Source organism: Oncorhynchus gorbuscha, linkage group LG09 (assembly GCF_021184085.1).
Source record: "Oncorhynchus gorbuscha isolate QuinsamMale2020 ecotype Even-year linkage group LG09, OgorEven_v1.0, whole genome shotgun sequence".
Taxonomy (NCBI): Eukaryota; Metazoa; Chordata; class Actinopteri; order Salmoniformes; family Salmonidae; genus Oncorhynchus; species Oncorhynchus gorbuscha.
This window is the reverse complement of record NC_060181.1, coordinates 74196454-74213098: the sequence shown is the minus strand read 5'-3', so window position 1 is coordinate 74213098 and position 16645 is coordinate 74196454. Positions and strand designations below refer to the sequence as shown.

Genomic DNA, 16645 nt, shown 5'->3' with positions numbered 1-16645 from the left:
GGAGAGGAGAATGAGAGAGTGAGAGAAGAGAGAGAGATCAGGTGTGTATGTATAAGTCCGTATGTCTAAGCGAGCATGTAATTGAGTGCGTGTGTGTTCATATCAACTTCATAGTGTTCACATTTTTACATCCTTTTTTTTCATAACCTGAAGTCACTGTAGAATTTAGTACAGCCATGGTGTTATGGAGCTGTCCATTTATAAAGAGTTTGTCCACAATGAGGCAGGCACACTTACCACTCTCCCTCTGTTGCCTCTGTACAGGATACAGTCTCTTGTGACGTTCGTTTATCTCCTGTGAAAATTGGTAATTGAGACCGTATTTGGTCCCTTTTAGCTCATTTTGTTGGTAGTGTTCAAAGTTTGAGATGATAGGTCTGGGACCCTTGGCCTTGTCGCTCCGAGCTCCAAGTCTGTGCACTCTGTGAAAAGTCACCTTGTTTACCTTGGTATTTAAAAATGATCTGTCTGCATTTATTGTACCAAAACTACCTGTTCATCACAGCTGTCATTATTTTCTTTATATAGGATATGACTACTCACATAAAAACTGGATTGAAACGTGGTTTCTGGTGAGAAAGTGCTCTTTTTTTTATGTAGATTTTAGAATATTTGCATGAAAATCTGTCGCCAATTGGATGGAAACCTAGCTATAGTTAGTAACGTTTTTTCTCTACAACCCATGTAGCCTATTCCATATGTGTATTGCATTGGGGGAAATGGTGGGGGCAGAGTACGAAGTACTGCTGGATATGTATGACAGTCCATGGTCCCTCTCAAAAACAAAACATATTTGGTTAGTAGAGACCCACATTTTTGCTGGGATAGGTAGTAAGGTTCTCTACAGCCCGATTTGTATTCCATATACAGTATTGCATTGGGGCAATGGAGGGGGCGGAGTAAAAAGCCGCAGCAGGCCTTGCCTGTAACGGTTGTCTTCCTCTGACGAGGAGGAGTAGTAGGAAGGATCGGAGGACCAATGCGCAGCGTGGTAAGTGTCCATATTGTTTAATAAGAATAATGAACACTGAACAAAACAATAACGACAATGTGAAATAACAAAACCAAAACAGTTCCGTGTGGAACTGACACAGAAAATAATCACCCACAACTCAAAAGTGAAACCAGGTTACTTAAGTATGGTTCTCAATCAGGGACAACGATTGACAGCTGCCTCTGATTGAGAACCATACCAGGCCAAACACAGAAATCCCAAATTATAGAAAAAGGAAAATAGACGGCCCACCCCATACTAAAACAAAGACAAAACAAAGGAACTTAAGGTCAGAACGTGACATTGCCAACAGTCCCGCAAAAAAACAAAACATATGTCTTTGTAAAAAAATAAATATACATGTATATAATTTTAAAAACATATTTGGTTAGAACTCGAGACCATACTGAATAATTTCCACCCCACTTTAGCTAAGACAGGTGTTTCCTCTACAGCCCAATATTATACATATCAGTCGCAACATTGTAACTTTCATTATTGGTCTTAAAAAAGTGGCCATTGATTAAAATGCAATGTGATGAAATGCTAGACTTTATTTTGAAGGTTTCGTCATTACCATACGAAAGTGATGTTTTCGTTTGTGCATAATTTTCAAATTTCATATTTTAAAAAAAATTCAATGGGATAATAATACTGCAGCTGCTATAGCCTAATTTATTCAGAAAGGTTTTATTCAAGCCAATCAATAGAACTTGTCAGCTTGTAGTCCTAAAAATCGGAAATTAGTTAGCATTTTCTACCTCTGGTTCGTTGAACATTCCTATAGGTGAAATTAATGGGAAAAGAATGGAGTTTTGGGATAGTCACCAGAAATTAGGGTTGAGGTTAACTGCAGGTTTAGGAGATCTTATACGTTTAGTTCTATATGAGACCATAGCATTTAGTTAAGCATATACAGTAACAAGTACAACTTTTCTAATATTGATTTTCCGGTAGCCTTTCCATTCTATTTTTTTCGATATCTATGGCGCGAACATGGGCATCGTTGTTCAATTTCCTGTCAGCTGACTAGCAGCATCTTTGGCTGTTACAACACACGCGTCGCTGTGTTCAAACAGTTTCTAGCTACTAAAACCTCGAAAACCTATGCGGCTCGGCTAGAGTGTTATGTTACGAAGGAGCTAAATACCTCCGGCTTTGCATTTCCCCATAAGCTTTCAAACGTCATTGCTTTGACCTATGAGCAATTGCAAATGTTAGCCTGCCTCCGTTAGTACCTACAAAAATACGCCATTAATATTGCATAACTGTTTACATAGTAAGAATGCTGAATATCACATGATTTCATCAGTATGTGCTAATTTCTAGTTTGTTTTAACCATTTGTATATACAGTAACAAGTAAAACAATATTGCAACTTCCGGTAGCCTTGCGTTCTAGTTTTTTCGCGCATGTCTATGGTTCGAACATGGGCGTCGTAGTAGGTGAATGTCTTGTCAGCTGACAAGCAGCATCTTTGGCTGTTGCAACACACGGGTCGTTGTGTTCAAACAGTTTCTAGCTACTACAACCTAGAATACCTATGCGGCTCGATTAGGGTGTTATGTTACGGAGAGACAGAACTGGCGAAGGAGCTATACCTCCAGCATGGCGGCACAAATACAACCCAAACCGCAGACTCGGACGCCTGTTCTGCTCAATAAAATCGAGTCTTCCCAAGATGTTGTGAACACGGCGGTTATAATTCCAAAGGAGGACGGGGTGATCAGCGTGTCTGATGACAGGTAGGATGATACTGCTTTACTATACCCTTTTATGAGACCATGTTTTCGAATATGTGACTAGCTAACGTTACAATATTACATACATTTTGCACAATTTCTATGCAAACTTGACGCTATAAGATCCCTATCAATTAGTGGGTTTTCCCTCCGAACCGACGACCGCTCGGTCATTGCTCGAGTTTATTTATGCGACGTTTGCTGACTAAACTCAAGGTGAATAACATTTCTTATTCACTCCACAAACGGAGTTGAGCAGAGACCAGGCTTTGTGTAATTCAGTTCCGACCACATCGATTCGGTAAAGGTCAATACTATATAACGCTTACCTTGTTCTTATGTTTGTCCTCTAGTAGGGTGTTGGGGCGGTAAAATAAACATCGCTTGAACTGAGCATACCCAATGATTCAACAGAATTTCAGAAGCATAGTACACTTTGCTTCATGTATGTAATTTATTTAACCTTTACTTAGCCAGGTAGGCAAGTTGAGAACAAGTTCATTTACAACTGCGACCTGGCCGAGAATAAGCAAAGCAGTTCGAAACACAACACAGAGTAACACATGGAATAAACAAAACATATAGTCAATAATACAGTTAAATCTTACCATTGCTGAGATAATACAATTTGTGTGTCCGAATTCTGGGTCAAAGGTCGCTAGAGAAAGTGTTTAACAAAAATAGCACCAAAATGACACAGGTGGGCTCAGATTAACTAACAAACATTCCAGGATACGAATTTCCAATCAAAATGACATGCAGGGTTATACAATGTGCATTTCAAAATGAATTGGGATTACATATATATATACGTATGCATTTAAGTGGCGCAGCGGTCTAAGGCACTGCATCTCATTGCAAGATGCATCACTACAGTGCCTGGTTCAAATCCAGGCTGTATCACATCCGGCCGTGATTGAGAGTCCCATAGGATGGCGCACAATTGGCCCAGAGTTGTCATCTGGGTTTGGCTTGGGTAGGCCGTCATTGTACATAAGAATTGGTTCTTAACTGACTTGCCTGGTTAAATAAAATAAAGGATAAATAAATGTATGAAATATGCACATTGGCATTTAATATGCAAATGATCTGTTAATTTATGCACATTTTATGTTGTACACAATAAATCATTGACATTCAAGTTATTTATTTTGACCTATTGCAATTAATCACACACATATGCTACTGACCTAACCAGAGGTAATATTTTTAGGGTTTTAGTGTGTTTATAACAGCAACTCTTATGTAATTTCAGTCAACATACTCACATTATTTTTCTTCTGCCCACCCCTGCTCAAAAACTTTGAGCTAGAGACACCAAGCTAACATTACTGATTACTTCAGACTAGATTATCTGACAATCGTTTTGATACTATTTCTACTTTTTAAACCATAGCAATATATGCATACAATTTAATGCATTTCAAAGGCCTTAGACTTTCAATGGGGAAATTTCCATTCGCAGCTCCTCCCACACCTTCTATGCAAGACTCACTAGATTTACCCCTCCCTTAGGCTACACAGTGTGTGTGGTGGCGGCTAACCTTCCTGAGCTACTCTAGCAAAGGTGAGATTGCAGATGTTCATAAATGTGTGCACAACAAACCACTTAAAAAAAATAGATTCTTGGTTGGCCCAATTTTTGTTTTAACAGCTAAGGTATAATATTTCATACAATCAGGTGTCATTACAGTAGGTGCATATCTTAAGTGGGTTTTGTTATTTGTAAACTCAGGTTCCCTTTATCTATATTAGGGTTTGGTTGAAGACCTGGTTACATTCAGTATAAAAAATATGCAGAATCAGAGAATCTGATAGGGCAAGTATTTTTTTTAATGACGCTATATTTAAGTAGCATTTATTGACAAAGTATGGATTTCAACAAACAATGGCATGAAACTACTGAAGACAATTAGGCACAATCATTTCATAATAAAAATAAAAAAGTATTGACCTTGGGTGAAATCGCTGTATCCAAAGCTGAATTCCACAATGCCTGGTCTCTGCTCAATTCCGTTGGTTGAGGTCATCAGAAACTTTCTTCAACATGGAGTTTAGTCAGCTTGAGCTTATTTTGTATGCAGCATGTCGTCATGGCTCTTTCTGGCTGGACGTGGTCACCTAGCGTCTTCGCTCCGTTAGACCTGTACACATTGGTCTTGATGTGTACCAATGTCACCCCGCTTTAAAACTAATAGGCAGAGAGAGAGATGTATCTCATCAGAAACCTGACTTCTACACTGTCTGTCTGGCTATCGACCACTGATATACTGTCATGCAGATGTTGCATAAAAACAACCGGGCTTGTCAGTCAGCTGACATGAAAGCCCACTGGTCATCTCTCTCTAGCGTGTCATAAAATTCCCACAGTCTCAACCACATGCTCATTCCAGTCATTCAAAGGTCACATAAGTAACAAGCAATGATAGACCTATCAATTTGTTATTGTGATTTTACGTGTGTTCATTTTCTTTATGAATTATTAAAGGGAAATTTAAAAAATGTTCAACTTTATATTCATCATCTCACCAGCCCAACATCATACAGCTTGTGTAAATTGCACATTTCTATGTTTTGTATTAAAAAAGGATAGAGGAAGATAAGTGTTTCCAAAGACAGAATCAACCAATTTAGTAGGCAATGCCTACTCATAATTGGTTAAAATAACATTATGTGATTGTTAACACTTATATTCCCCTCGTTTTTCCCACAAAACATAGAAAACGCTCCATTTTCACATAAAGCTCTGTAAAAAATGAAGAGACCATTGCAAAATGATCAGTTTCTCTGGTTTTACTATTTATAGGTATGTGTTTGGGTAAAATTAACATTTATTTTATTCTATAAACTACTCACAACATTTCTCCTAAATTGCAATTAAAAATATTGTCATTGAGAGCATTTATTTGCAGAAAATGACAACTGGTTAAAATAACAAAAAAGATGCAGTGTTTTCAGACCTCGAACAATGCAAAGAAAATAAGTTCATATTCATTTTCAAGCAACACAATACTAATGTTTTAACTTAGAGTTCAGTAATCAATATTTGGTGGAATAACCCTGATTTTCAATCACAACTTTCATGTGTCTTGGCATGTTCTCCACCAGTCTTTCACATTGATGTTGGGTGACTTTATGCCACTCCTGGTGCAAAAATTCAAGAAGCTCAGCTTTGTTTAATGGCTTGTGACCATCCATCTTCCTCTTGATCACATTCCAGAGGCTTTCAATGGGGATTTGGCTGGACTTGACAGGGTCTTGATCTGGTGGTCCTCTATCCACACCTTGATTGACCTGGCTGTGTGGCATGGATCATTGTCCTGCTGGAAAAACCAATCCTCAGAGTTGGGGAACATTGTCAAAGCAGAAAGTCAGTTTTCTTCCAGGACAACCTTGCACGTGGCTTGATTCATGTGTCCTTCACAAAGACCAATCTGCCCGATTCCAGCCTTGCTGAAGCCTTCCAGCCTTGCTGAAGCCTTCCAGCCTTGCTGAAGCCTTCCAGCCTTGCTGAAGCCTTCCAGCCTTGCTGAAGCCTTCCAGCCTTGCTGAAGCCTTCCAGCCTTGCTGAAGCCTTCCAGCCTTGCTGAAGCCTTCCAGCCTTGCTGAAGCCTTCCAGCCTTGCTGAAGAAGCCTTCCAGCCTTGCTGAAGAAGCCTTCCAGCCTTGCTGAAGAAGCCTTCCAGCCTTGCTGAAGAAGCCTTCCAGCCTTGCTGAAGAAGCCTTCCAGCCTTGCTGAAGCAGCCTTCCAGCCTTGCTGAAGCAGCCTTCCAGCCTTGCTGAAGCAGCCTTCCAGCCTTGCTGAAGCAGCCTTCCAGCCTTGCTGAAGCCTACAAGCCACAGTGTCTCGCACCCACTGGGACATTTGGTGGAGGATCGGTGATGATCAGTAATTATGAATTTCTGTGTAGTACAGATCAGGAACCCATGGTGCAATTTCGTTACCGGGTCTAAATCCACTTCAACAAAATCGTGTTTTTTTTTTCAAACTCAAGATGCCAGGTTATAGCTGACACTCCATTCTTTCTGCAGACATCTTTTTAATCTGAATTTGGAGCAGATATTTAAGAGTTTTTGGGAAACGTGGTTGCATAAAACCTAAGGGAGATTTTACCGTAATACCATTACCAAAGTTTGCATCTGACCCGCAGGACGATCCGGATATGGTTGAAGAGAGACAGTGGCCAGTACTGGCCCAGCACCTATCATACTATGCCAGGTGAGTACTCGTCTCTCATTAGCTACTTATGCATGGAGTTAAGCATCTAGGCCTAAACTCCATTGGCCTCATTTTGTGAGCTGTCGTTAGCTATTCTGTCTGTATGGAATCTGTTTTAGCATCTGTTCCAGTTTTAATACACACCAACTTTTCTTAGACCTGTCATTTCTTTCTTTTTGTAGCTTCATGCTCCTGTATGTCCTTTAACCCAGAGACCAGGAGGCTGTCTGTGGGAATGGAGAATGGAACCATCTCTGTAAGTGACAATTTATGTAGTTTTAACATACACTCATGTATGGGTGTTACATATGTACTTTTCTACTTAGCATCCAGCCTCATCCCTGACACACGTATGGCTACCAAAGCTTGTACCCCAGTGCCAGGGTCAGTTTGGGGGTTGGTTGTCATGGTTTCACATCAGCGGGTCACTGAGTAGCTACTGTGTGTTACCGAGTCTTTGCTTCTCCAGACACTCAGCACTGATCTATACTCCCAGAGTGTTTGTATCTCTGAGTAATCTCTTGCATGATTGGCTAAGCAGTTAGGTGGATCAATCAACACTGGGATAGTAAATATGCTTTCATCTTCAGGAATGGCTGTTTCACTGGGAAATTTAAGTGAGTTGTAGAATAATTGCCCTCACATTTTTGTAATTGGTGATCTCGTTGGACATGTAGGCTAGGGTTGCTGTAAAACCCTTTGTCATTATGTGTAGATTATGGGATTTATTTGCAGAATAATTGCCTGTCTAAAAATAACATGGAAATAATTTTAAAGCTAAGCACTTCCGTTTTTGCTTAGGCCTCTTCGTAAAGTTATTTGGATAATTTTGACCCAAAAGTATGTCCCATAATAAATATTGCTCTACTTCTTGGGAAAACCAGTGAGTGACTTCCTGTGTTTCAGGAGTTCATCCTGTCTGAAGACTATAACAAGATGACCCCGGAAAGGACCTATGAGGGTGAGAAGGGAAGTGTAGACACAGGCTGTGTTCTCTGTGTGACTCAGCTGACTCCGGTCAATGGCAGGAAGGGATTAAACCAGTCAAAATATATATATTTTTTCTGTCATTGGCACTTTGCTTGGTTTTATCTGCAAGACCTCTAAAAGCAATAAGCTAAGATTGAGGATGCAAAGAACACCAGTCCATCTACTGTATACTATGTTTGGTCATATATACCTGTATTGTTTTATCTGTTTTATTATCATGATGTGTTTCATAAGTGTGTGTTTTTTAGCCCACCAGGGCAAAGTGACAGTGGTGCTCTTTGTGTTGGAGATGGAGTGGGTCCTTAGTACAGGACAGGACAAGAACCTCACCTGGCACTGCTCTGAGAGTGGAACACAGCTGGGGTTATACCACACCATAGCCTGGGTCTCTGGACTACAGTATCCTTCATCAGTTAGAAACAACCTATTCTACTCTTTCTATGCTATTCACATGATGTTGCTATGCCACATATACAGTTGTGGCCAAAAGGTTTGAGAATGACACACATTAATTTTCACAGTCTGCTGCCTCAGTTTGTATGATGGCAATTTGCATATACTCCAGAATGTTATGAAGAGTGATCAGATGAATTACAATTAATTGCAAAGTCCCTCTTTGCCATGCATATGAACTGAATCCCCCAAAAACATTTCCACTGCATTTCAGCCCCGCTAAAAAAGGACCAGCTGACGACATGTCAGTGATTCTCTTGTTAACACAGGTGTGAGTGTTGACGAGAACAGGGCTGGAGATCACTCTGTCATGCTGATTGAGTTTGAATAACAGACTGGAAGCTTCAAAGGGAGGGTGGTGCTTGGAATCATTGTTCTTCCTCTGTCAAACATGGTTACCTGCAAGGAAACATGTGCCATCATCATTGCTTTGCACAAAAAGGGCTTCACAGGCAAGGATATTGCTGCCGGTGTTAGAATTGCGTCAATTTGAATCTGGTATCAGGATAAATATGGCAATGAGTCACCGATTGTATACTATGTATTTTTTATTAGCTAAGCAATAAATGTTAAATGCGATTTTCGTGTATACGGGCTCTCTGTCCCACCTCGCAGGGCAAAAACAGAGAACTGACTTGTTCCTGACAAAGATATTATAATATACCCTGATGACAGTATTAGTGCCTGCTTCCCGAGCTGGCCTGTCAGAGTAGAGACTGGGTGTGGTTTAGACTCACCCAGCCTATCGTTCATTGTTGTCGAACGAGTTGGTACCAGCCCCCGGGTGCTCCAGTTGATAGATGTAACTTGCTGTGAAGAATATCTATGCGCTCATGCTCGATACTGTTACCTGGCTCCTGTTATCTAACAAAAGACTGTTTGTTCTCGCAACACTACGTTCTGAATGTGCCCCCCCCCCCAACCCAATTGCAGAGTTCCTGTCTTCATGTTATTCTGTATTTTTCCATCATGAGAAAGGCCCATGGCCCTGAAACTGTTAACAATGTTTCAAGTCAGCTATGTTGCAAAATGCATACATACATCCACACAAGCCAACAGCAGATAATATTCAATCACATATATGGTAATGGGCTATAGTCCATAGCACAGAATCCTCATACCGGTAAGATTGTATCGAAATCAACCATTTATCAGATCATCAAGAACTTCAAGGAGAGCGGTTCAATTGTTGTGAAGAAGGCTTCAGGGCGCCCAAGGAAGTCCAGCAAGCGCCAGGACCGTCTCCTAAAGTTGAATCAGCTGTGGGATCGGGGCACCACCAGTACAGAGCTTGCTCAGGAATGGCAGCAGGCAGGTGTGAGTGCATCTGCACGCACAATGAGGCGAAGACTTTTGGAAGATGGACTGGTGTCAAGAAGGGCAGCAAAGAAGCCACTTCTCTCCAGGAAAAACATCAGGGACGGAGTGATATTCTACAAAAGGTACATGGGTTAGACTGCTGAGGACTGGGGTAAAGCCATTTTCTCTGATCAATCCTTTTCCGATTGTTTGGGGCATCTGGATAAAAGCTTGTCCGGAGAAGACAAGGTGAGCGCTACCATCAGCCAACAGTAAAGCATCCTGAGACCATTCATGTGGGGTTGCTTCTCAGCCAAGGGAGTGGTCTCACTCATAATTTTGCCTAAGAACACAGCCATGAATAAAGAATGGTACCAACACATCCTCCAAGAGCAACTTCTCCCAACCATCCAGGAACAGTTTGGTGACAAACGATTCCTTTTCCAGCATGATGGAGCACCTTGCCATAAGGCAAAAGTGATAACTAAGTGGCTCGGGGATACTCCCCAGACCTTAATCCCATTGAGAACTTGTGGTCAATCCTCAAGAGGTGGGTGGACAAACAAAAACCCACAAATTCTGACAAACTCCAAGCATTGATTATGTACGAATGGGCTGCCATCAGTCAGGATGTGGCCCAGAAGATTATTGATAGCATGCCAGGGTAATTGCAGAGGTCTTGAAAAGGGTCAACACTGCAAATATTGACTCTTTACATCAACTTAATGTAATTGTCAATAAAAGCCTTTGACATGTATAAAATGCTTGTAATTATACTTCAGTATTACATAGTAACATCTGGCAAAAATATCTAAAGACACTGAAGCAGCAAACTTTGTGGAAATTAATATTTGTGTCATTCTCAAATTTTGGCCACGACTGTACAATGCCTTCAGAAAGTATTCACACCCCTTTCCTTTTTCCACATTTTGTTGTTACAGCCTGAATTTAAAATGGATTAAAAATATATAAAAAAAATCCCTGCCTACACAATACCCTATAATGTCCAAGTGGAATGTTTTTTAAAAAATGTTTAGAAATTAATTAAATGGAAAGATGAAATGTCTAGAGTCAATAAGTATTCAACCCCTTTGTTATGGCAGGCCTAAATATGTACAGGAGTAAAAATTTGCTTCATAATATCTCACAAGTTGCATGGACTCACTCCTGTGTGCAATAATAGTTTTTAGCATGACTTTTGAATTACGATCTCATCTGTGCCCCACACATACAATTATCTGTATGGTCCCCAAGTCGAGCAGTACATTTCAAACACCGATTCAACCACAAAGACCAGTGAGGTTTTCCAATACCTCGCAAAGAAGGGCGTCTATTGGTAGATGGGTGAAAAAACAGACATTGAATATCCCTTTGAGCATGGTGAAGTTATTAACTACACTTTGGATGGTGTATTAATACACCCAATCACTACAATTATTCAGGCATCCTTCCTAACGCAGTTGCCAGAGAGGAAGGAAACTGCTCAGGGAGTTCACCATGAGGCCAATGGTGACTTTAAAAAACAGTTTTTAATGGCTGTGATAGGAAGAAAACTGAGTCTGGAGCAACATTGTAGTTACTCTACTATATTAACAGAATGAAAAGAAATAAGCTTGTACAGAATAAACATTTTCCAAAACATGCATCCTGTTTGCAACAAGTCACTAATGTAATATTGCAAAAAATGTGGCAAAGCACAACTTTTTGTCCTGAGTACAAAGTGTTATGTTTGGGGCAAATACAACACATGACTGAGTACCACTCTCCATATTGTCAAGCATAGTGGTGGCTGCATCATGTTATGGGTATGTTTGTAATTGTTAAAGACTGGGGAGAAGAAATGGCGCTAAGCACAGGCAAAATCCTAGAGGAAAACCTGGTTTAGTCTGCTTTCCACCAGACACTGGAAGATTAATTCACCTTTCATCAGGACAATAACCTAAAACACAAGGCCAAATCTACACGATTTGCTTACCAAGAAGACAGTGAATGTTCCTGAGTGGCCGAGTCACCCTTTGCCCTGATGACAGCATTACACACTCTTGGCATTCTCTCCACCAGATTCATGAGGTAATCACCTGGAATGCATTTCAATTAACAGGTGTGCCTTTGTTGAAAGTACGTTGTGGAATTTTTTTCTTTACTTAATGTGTTTGAGCCAATCAGTTGTGTTGTGACAAGGTATGGGTGGTATACAGAAGATAGCCCTATTTGGTAAAAATACTGTGGCCATATTATGGTAAGAACAGCTCAAATAAGCTAATAGAAATTACAGTCCGTCATTACTTTAAGACATGAAGGTCAGTCAATGCGGAAAATGTCAAGTACTTTTTTTTTCTTTTCATTTTTTCCATTTTGAATTTTTACCCCGTTTTCTCACCAATTTCGTGGTATCCAGTCTTGTCTCATCGCTACAACTCCCGTACGGGATCGGGAGAGACGAAGGTTGAAAGTCATGCGTCCTCCAATACACAACCCAACCAAACCGCACTGCTTCTTAACACAGCGCGCATCCAACCCGGGAGCCAGTCGCACCAAAAACCATCAAGCACTATGATGAAACTGGCTCTCATGAGGACCGCCACAGGAAAGGAAGACCCAGAGTTACCTCTGCTGCAGAGGATAAGTTCATTAGAGTTACCAGCCTCAGATTGCAGCCCAAATAAATGCTTCACAGAGTTCAAGTAAGAGACACATCTCAAAATCATCTGTTCAGAGGAGACTGTGTGAATCAGGCCTTCATGGGCGAATTGGTGCAAATAAACCACTACTAAAGGACCCCTAATAAGAAGCTGAGACTTGCTTGGGCCAAGAAACACGAGCAATGGACATTAAACTGGTGGAAATCTTTCCTTTTGTCCGATGAGTCCAAATTGGAGATTTTTTTGTTCCAACCACCATGTCTTTGTGAGACGCAGAGTAGGTGAACGGATGATCTCTGCATGTGTGTTTCCCACCGTGAAGCATGGAGGTGTTATGATGTGGGGGTTCTTTGCTGGTGACACAGTCAGTGGTTTATTTAGAATTCAAAGCACACTTAACCAGCATGGCTACCACAGCATTCTGCAGTGATACACCATCCCATCTGGTTTGTGCTTAGGGACTAGCATTTGTTTTTCAACAGGATAATGACCCAACACACCTCCAGGCTGTGTAAGGGATATTTGACCAAGAAGGAGAGTGCTGCATCAGATGACCTGGCCTCCACAATCACCCGACCTCAACCCAATTGAGATGGTTTGGGATGAGTTGGACCGCAGAGTGAAGGAAAAGCAGCGATCAAGTGCTCAGCAAATGTGGGACCTCCTTCAAGACTGTTGAAAAAACATTCTAGGTGAAGCTGGTTGACAGAATGCCAAGAGTGTGCAAAGCTGTGATCAAGGCAAAGGGTGGCAACTTTGAAGAATCTCAAATATAAAATATATTTTCAGTTGTTTAACACTTCTGTGGGGTACTACATGACTCCATATGTTATTTCATATTTTTGATGTCCACTATTATTCTACAAGGTAAAAAAAAATGAGTAGGTGTCCAAACTTTTGACTGTTACTGCACATCTGCTTTAAAATCTATGGCAAAACTTCAATGGTTGTCTAGCAATGATCAAAAACCACGCTGCCAAAGATTATTCTAACATGTATTGACTCGGGTGTGAATACTTATGTGAATGAGATATTTCTGTATTTCATTTTCAGTACCTTTTCAAAAATGTCAAAACATGTTTTCACCTGTTTATAAAAACCCTTATTTTACCCAGTACGTTGACAACCTGGGGAATAGTTACAGGGGACAGGAGGGGGCTGAATGAGCCAATTGGAACTGATGGGGTATTGTGTGTAGATGGATGAGGAAAAAAGAAATACATTTAATCCATTTTGAATTCAGGCTATAACACAACAATGTGGAATAAGTCATGGGGTATGAATACTTTCTGAAGGCACTTTATCTTAACGGATACTTAAGTGAAATGTAAAGCCACAAAACATATTTCAAGTGGTAATGGCTTTTGACTGTCTCCTTCACCTCAAACAAGTGTATATTTTTATAACAACGAAGCGCTGTGGGGTACACCAGAGAAGGAGCCAGATTAGCGTCCAAGTAGTTCTTATTGGGAGATGCTAACAACAGCCTTCTGTCATGCGGTCACCAAGGCAGCGCTCCAGAGAGTTTTCTGTAATGGCGAGATGAAAGGTTTGAGTCCACTCCACTGTGGAGGGCACTCAATACCAACCAGCTCTGTGAGGTCATAAGACTGACTGCTTCTTCAAAGCCAGGGATAAACACTTCCCATGTTAAATATAGCAAAGCAAAACGGCGTTGCATTTCAGCTGACATCATTCATATGGCAGCCATTGTTTTGCTTTGTTTGACTTGCAAACCTAAAGGAGGCACTGTCCAAAATAGTTGAAATTTAAAGAAATCAACTTGGAACGTGTATTTTCTTTAGTATGTCATCCAGCTAATTCTCCATAACAGCCACAGTTTTGAGTTGGCCTAGGGTCAGATTAGTACAGCAACCTTTTTCAGAAGAAGGAGAAATGACATTATGCTAAGTGAGAAGATTTGTCTTTTTTTTCTCTCTGGCTGTTATTGTTCTGGCCTCTTGTATACAGGTCACAGGGAGAACTGTGTTCCTGGCTGCGCCCTCAGAAGGTCACTGAAAGGACTCTTGAGCTCAGAGACTAAGTATATATGATTTTGTAGCTAATGAACAGTTGATTGTTGTGGTAAGTTTACTGAAATGGGATCTTTAGTTTTTGTTGGATATGCAGTCAACCTTTCTCTGACTAGAATGAACCACATACAGATCAGATCCAGTAGGTTTCAACAAGGTAACACTTTGAGAATAGAGTAAATGTGTGTGAAGTTGCTCAGATGCAAATTGTTCAGTTAAAGCAGCAATCCGTAGTTAAACGATAACAAAGTATTTTCCCGCCCATGTTTAGGTAAAAGATTAGAAATTTAACTATTCTCAAATTCATAGACAGTGGTATAGATGCAAGGACTGACCATTAATGATATCACAATTATAGTTTTAACTATGTTCTTTTAAAAAAACATTTAAATTTACTAACATTGGAGTCAAACAAGCTCATTATTTTCAGTTCTGATGTGGTACGACAGTTGAACTAAGGTCATGAGGCATTTATACGTTATATTCTTCAATAATCTATGGGTACATTTATAAAGCCAAAAATGAATGTAGCAACTGCAGATTGCCTCTTTAATCAGTCATTGCCACTGTCGTGTTTTTGCTGGAGACTGTCCTTGACACAACGTCTCCCAGGTTTGATGTGGAGACAAGGCACGCCTTTGTGGGTGACCACTCTGGTCAGGTGACCATCCTGAAGCTGGAGCAGGACAGCTGTAGTCTGGTCACCACCTTCAAAGGACACACAGGTACTAATTACATCCCACGTTGGAACACAACACTCGTCCTCTACTATCCCATCCTCCACCAGCCTTAAAACTCCAGCTGGGGGGGTTCACCCTTTTTGGACTACTCCAGTGGTTCATTACGCAGTGGAAACCAAATTAAGTGACCCTAAATATTTGAAAGAAAACACAAATACTATTTTAAACCCAGGTCTGGAAAAATCATGTAGATTTTACAAGTAGGTCTGTTACCCACTGACTGTCCCTCCCGACCACTTGATCCCCTGCCAGCAGTGACAGAGCTAATGAGCTGTGTGAGATATACACCCCGGAGGACAACCCTCACAGCTATTTACAAACCCTATGTTCTGATCTGGGGTCAGCTGTTGTAGCATAGTCACATCTCCTACTTCCTATATTGACAAAAAAGCTTGTGACTGACAACTGCTGACAGCACCACTATTCTAGGCCTGTCTCTTATCAGTAGAGTTGCACATTAGTGTTGAATATTTTCCCTGTATTTTACAAATGTTCCATCCTGAGAATAAATCACTTTTCTCCTGGGTCACCAAGTATTTCCCAACAACACCGGAAGTGTCATTCAAAGCATTATGAAGCATATAAATATGTCTGGGTTTGTTAGGGCTTTGATCAGCATAAAAATTCAAACCTGATGCTACCTGAGTCTGATGATCCATATATTAAATACATTTATGAGCCCTACATTAACATGCTGTATTATATGGATTGAAACACATACACACATTGTTCAAACCATGATAAAGTAGAACAGAACACACTGCCTACAAATGTACAAGTATAGGCTAGTGAATTTGATTTTCATTTTGAAATACACTGCTCAAAAAAATAAAGGGAACACTTAAACAACACAATGTAACTCCAAGTCAATCACACTTCTGTGAAATCAAACTGTCCACTTAGGAAGCAACACTGATTGACAATACATTTCACATGTTGTTGTGCAAATGGAATAGACAACAGGTGGAAATTATAGGCAATTAGCAAGACACCCCCAATAAAGAAGTGGTTCTGTAGGTGGTGACCACAGACCACTTCTCAGTTCCTATGCTTCCTGGCTGATGTTTTGGTCACTTTTGAATGCTGGCGGTGCTTTCACTCTACTGGTAGCATGAGACGGAGTCTACAACCCACACAAGTGGCTCAGGTAGTGCAGCTCATCCAGGATGGCACATCAATGCGAGCTGTGGCAAGAAGGTTTGCTGTGTCTGTCAGCGTAGTGTCCAGAGCATGGAGGCGCTACCAGGAGACAGGCCAGTACATCAGGAGACGTGGAGGAGGCCGTAGGAGGGCAACAACCCAGCAGCAGGATCGCTACCTCCGCCTTTGTGCAAGGAGGAGCAGGAGGAGCACTGCCAGAGCCCTGCAAAATGACCTCCAGCAGGCCACAAATGTGCATGTGTCTGCTCAAACGGTCAGAAACAGACTCCATGAGGGTGGTTTGAGGGCCCGATGTCCACAGGTGGGTGTTGTGCTTATACAGCCCAACACCGTGCAGAACGTTTGGCATTTGCCAGAAAACACCAAGATTGGC

At 41.0% G+C, this 16645-nt stretch overlaps 1 protein-coding gene across 1 annotated transcript in view; it reads left to right on the top strand.

Annotated features, from left to right (window-relative positions):
• The first annotated feature begins 2056 nt into the window (after positions 1 to 2056).
• Positions 2057 to 16645, top strand: part of LOC124044055 (WD repeat and FYVE domain-containing protein 2-like) — a 37905-nt gene continuing 23316 nt past the window's right edge. The window contains exons 1-6 of the mRNA XM_046363418.1: positions 2057 to 2739; positions 6887 to 6954; positions 7137 to 7210; positions 7861 to 7915; positions 8193 to 8343; positions 14984 to 15096. Coding sequence (XP_046219374.1) covers positions 2603 to 2739; positions 6887 to 6954; positions 7137 to 7210; positions 7861 to 7915; positions 8193 to 8343; positions 14984 to 15096 — 598 coding nt within the window. The 5' untranslated portion in view covers positions 2057 to 2602. The remainder of the gene's footprint in view (positions 2740 to 6886; positions 6955 to 7136; positions 7211 to 7860; positions 7916 to 8192; positions 8344 to 14983; positions 15097 to 16645) is intronic.